Source organism: Pempheris klunzingeri, chromosome 12 (genome assembly GCF_042242105.1).
Source record: "Pempheris klunzingeri isolate RE-2024b chromosome 12, fPemKlu1.hap1, whole genome shotgun sequence".
Taxonomy (NCBI): Eukaryota; Metazoa; Chordata; class Actinopteri; order Acropomatiformes; family Pempheridae; genus Pempheris; species Pempheris klunzingeri.
In genome coordinates, this window is record NC_092023.1 from 17,479,292 (window position 1) to 17,483,445 (window position 4,154).

The following is a 4,154-nucleotide window of genomic DNA, read 5'->3' on the forward strand; positions in this document are numbered from 1 at the left end:
CGATGTCGCCGTGGTTACCTGTACTTCTCATATACAATTTGTGGTTTGGCCATGATGTCACATTTGCTTTTAAGCCCTTTTCCTGGGACTTGAGCAAGTTGAACAAAATCACTAACCATAATGCAATGCTCTCAACAAGATGGCAGTTGAGATTGCACGGACTGGTCTAGCACATGGAAAACAAGGATTGTTTTTAAGAAATGCTAAAATCGGTGCTCAATACCACAAGGAAAATTAACTGTGCTACATTGCATCAAATGAAAGAGTTATCATAGAGGGTAACTATTGACTTTTATGTCCCCGTCACCATGAATTAGGCCTAAGATCAATTGGAAATTGTTCCGATGTGTCTCTCTTACATCAAACTAGACTGACAGTCATTTATGATCGTATCTAAACATAACTTTAATCTAAAAAATGAATTCCTTCAGCTCGCAGGTGTCGTAAATGCAGCATTGTTAATCTCCCGAGGCTCCCTTGTGTCCTGAACGCAGCACGGTGACGTATTGGTGTGAGCGGGGCCACGTGGTACATGCAGCTGTTTCCCCCATTGACGTCCAGTTCACGTCTGTTTCTGTTCATTGGTTTTTAAAAGATATTTCTGAAAGATGTCGGAGGATCTGCGGTCAGAGCTGGAGAAGTACCTGCAGACTCTGAACATACAGACGAGCTGCGTGGAACATCCGCCGGTAAAATGAAACCGATAAACAGCGTCTAAACTTTTAATCACAACCTGCATTTTATTGGGATTGTTTTAAAAGTATCATGTAATTATAACAAAAGTACATGTATGTAGCAGGTAGAGGAATACAGTGCTGGAGTATTCGGTGGTGTATTTTTTAACTATGAACAAAACATAATTGAATCCCGTTAGGATACGACACATTTTAACGTTTCCTTGCTTACTGTAATATACACAAACATCTTAAAACATACTTGAAGACACTAATTGACTCGTTAGGATTCACTCGGTTATTCGGCGCTATCAAACACTCTTAGTGACACTTATTGTTATGTAATCTTAGTGTTGGTAATCGGTGTGTCTTCTCTATAACATTGTATTGTTAATGGACACGTGGACGCATCAAGAATTGCTTTTTGAAGTATAGCAGAGTTGCACTGCCTGCTACTTCCATGCTGAATTTTCCATCAGATCAACAGATGGTGAAATACAGACAAAATTTGTTCCTGCAGCCGTGTATCTGGGCGGAGGATCAAGGCAATCTAAAAAGAGACAAGTTTTTGAATGGGATTTGGCATGACAGTCTCAACAAACTTAAAAGGTCTCCTATCAGCGATATTCTGAAATTTTAACTGTATTTACTCACGAACCTCCACACATTTCTAAGTGTTTTAAATGCATATTATTTATTCATTTTTTTTTAAATCAAACTTGTATTGGTGGTAGCAGCTACAGACACAGTACACATCTTTACATCAGAAGAGATTGAACAGTAGTCTGAATGTTCTGTTTCCAGAAGTAGAACACGATGGTCAGTTGCATGTCTACAGATCACTTTATAACCAGTTTGACACGTGACTGCTGCATAAACCTGCTGTGACCTGCAGGAGGCGCCAAAAGATAGTTTGTGTCTGTGCTGCACCTTCATAGGTACAGTAGGTCTGAGGTCTTCCACTCAGCAGTCCGTCCTGTGTTTCTACCTCTCATCCTCTTTGCCAATGTAGCTTTATTTATTTGTTTTTTTTACATTACAGGTGCGTTTTAATGTATCCTCTCCCCCTGCAGGTGTTCACAGTGGAGGAGATGATGCCTCACCTGCAGGGAATAAGTGGAGCCGTCACTAAGAACCTGTTCCTGAAGGACAAGAAGAAGAAAGGCCTGTGGCTGGTTTCGGTTCGCCACGACCGCCAGGTTGGCTACCCTCCTCCATACGCTGCCACAGCAACATTTCATCTGTCTCCATCTCCGTCCCACAATCCTCTCTGTTCCTTTTACAGGTGAACCTCAACGATCTCGCCAAGAAGCTTGGGGTTGGCAGCGGCAACCTGCGCTTTGCAGATGAGGCGGCCATGTTGGAGAAACTTAAGGTGAGAACTGGCTCATTTAACATCTATAACCAAAACCAATTAGACATGGCAAGAACTCCTGTAAACAGATCTACTCTTCAGTGTCACGTACATGTACGAGTGATCTAAGTGAATTTTCTTTTTGATTTGATGTTTCCAGTCATGTAAACAATCCTGATGCCAGCAATTAATTTTTTGGCATTTAAATGCCCTATAGCTGTTAAATCCTCAAAGACACCAGACTCCATTGACAAAAACACAAATTTTACCTCACAGAACACAAGAGTTGCTGGTCTCCTGCTGCCTCGATGAGTTAGTTTATGACTGATTTTGTCAATGGAGTCTGGTATCTTGAAGAGAGTAATATAACCGCTGTTTATGGTTAAACTTTTGCTCCTGTATATAATTACTACACCCATTAGAGGTCATCTATGTAAACACTGTCATTTTAACCCGTGGAGAAAATGACGTCTGTTGTTGGTTTTAGTAAGAGGACAGCTTGTCAATAAACAGCTGCTTCCACCATCAGCACTGTTGTCTCCGTGTCTTATGAACCAGTACATGTTATTCTGCAGAAGGTGGTGTCTTGTTTCTTCGGGTTGTATTGAAGTCATTTCCTCCGTCTACCTCCTCTCAGGTGGGTCAGGGCTGTGCGACGGCTCTTGCTCTGCTCTTCGATAAAGAACAGAGTGTGAAGTTTGTCCTGGACCGGGACCTGGTGGAGGGAGCCCATGAGATGGTCTACTTCCACCCCATGACCAATGCTGCCACCATGGGGCTCCTACCTGACGACCTGCTGCGCTTCCTCAAAGAGACAGGACACGAACCCATCCTGGAGAGCTTTGAGTAGGACGGGACCGTGACTGGGACCTGGACCTGAACCAGGGATTAAAACTGGACATGAGCTGCCTGCAGGGATTAGACCAGGATATTGACCTGATTTGTCTCAGGACATGAAAACAGGGCATGAAAACCATCAGCAGGGCGGGATGTGAACTTATTCTGCTTCAGAGTTTTTAGAAATGAAAAAAAAGAATCGCAAACGCCTTCATTTAAGGAGAAGTCTGGTATTTTTAAACCTGGGCTCCATTTTTTTTTTTTTTTTTTTTTTTTTTACAAATTTTGGGTTTGAAATGACGAGTAGGTACAAAAGTGTTGGAATTGGTCCAATAGATTGCCTTTTTGTTTAACCACAAGCAGCCGTTATATCGCTTTCTTCATCGCTTTGAGTAGTCGAAATGATTAGACCTTTTACCATTTATTTGAAAGAGTCAGTTCAGATTCAAGACCATCTGTGTAACGCACAAAAAACATACCAATCGAGACAGCAGTAGACCAATGAGGTAAAATTACTGTTTGGAGTGGAGTCTGGTGTGTTTGAAGAGAGCGATATAACGGCTGTTAGTGGTTAAACTAAAAGGATCTTCCAGGTCTGTCTCTGTAGGGATCCTTTCCATAATGCTGTCAGACACTTAGAATAACAATCTGAGCCTGTCAGTGGCAAAAACAAACACTTTAAGTGGACGTACTTTGATCAGGTGCAGTTGTCCCAAAGGATTATGTTACAGCCTGTTTGGCTGAGGTGATCTACTGGACCAATTCCAACACTTTTTGAGCCCACCAGTCTCATAGACAACACAATATGTACAAATAGGGCCCAGGTTTAAAAATCTTCTCCTTTAGAAGAGAAAGGGAACATTTTGACTTCCTTGCTTCAGTTACAGCTCTGAAGACTGAAAAGGTGAAATGTTTAATATTTATTTTAAATACTTTATTAGACACATTGGTTTTGTGTTTATTTCTGTTACTTTGAAAAGCTCAGGTTTATTAAAGGACCAGACCCTTTGTTTTATATGTTCTAGCTCAGTAAACACTCACTGGTTCCTCCTCCCAGCCCTGCTGATCATTTTCTAAGCCCTAATTTGGCTTTTAGCTCGTCTCCTTCCTTCCACACAGACATTTTTTTATTAAAATGAACTTACAGACACAAGAAACTTGCTTCAGTTAATGTTTATTTGCTGATTTATTTGACAGTAGGGACTCTCACTGCTGATGTGTCCTTAATTAATTAATTAGCAATAACTTCCGGGTTGCCAACATGTGAACAATCTGCTGTTTCTCCAGCT

The 4,154-nt window shown here is 41.4% G+C and overlaps 1 protein-coding gene across 1 annotated transcript; it reads left to right on the forward strand.

Moving 5' to 3' along the window:
• Positions 1 to 554: 554 nt before the first annotated feature.
• Positions 555 to 3,224, forward strand: prorsd1 (prolyl-tRNA synthetase domain containing 1). The gene is made up of 4 exons (XM_070841157.1): positions 555 to 689; positions 1,748 to 1,873; positions 1,960 to 2,049; positions 2,666 to 3,224. The coding sequence occupies exons 1-4, from the start codon at positions 609 to 611 to the stop codon at positions 2,876 to 2,878; spliced, it is 510 nt and encodes a 169-aa protein (XP_070697258.1). The 5' UTR covers positions 555 to 608; the 3' UTR covers positions 2,879 to 3,224.
• Positions 3,225 to 4,154: the final 930 nt, after the last annotated feature.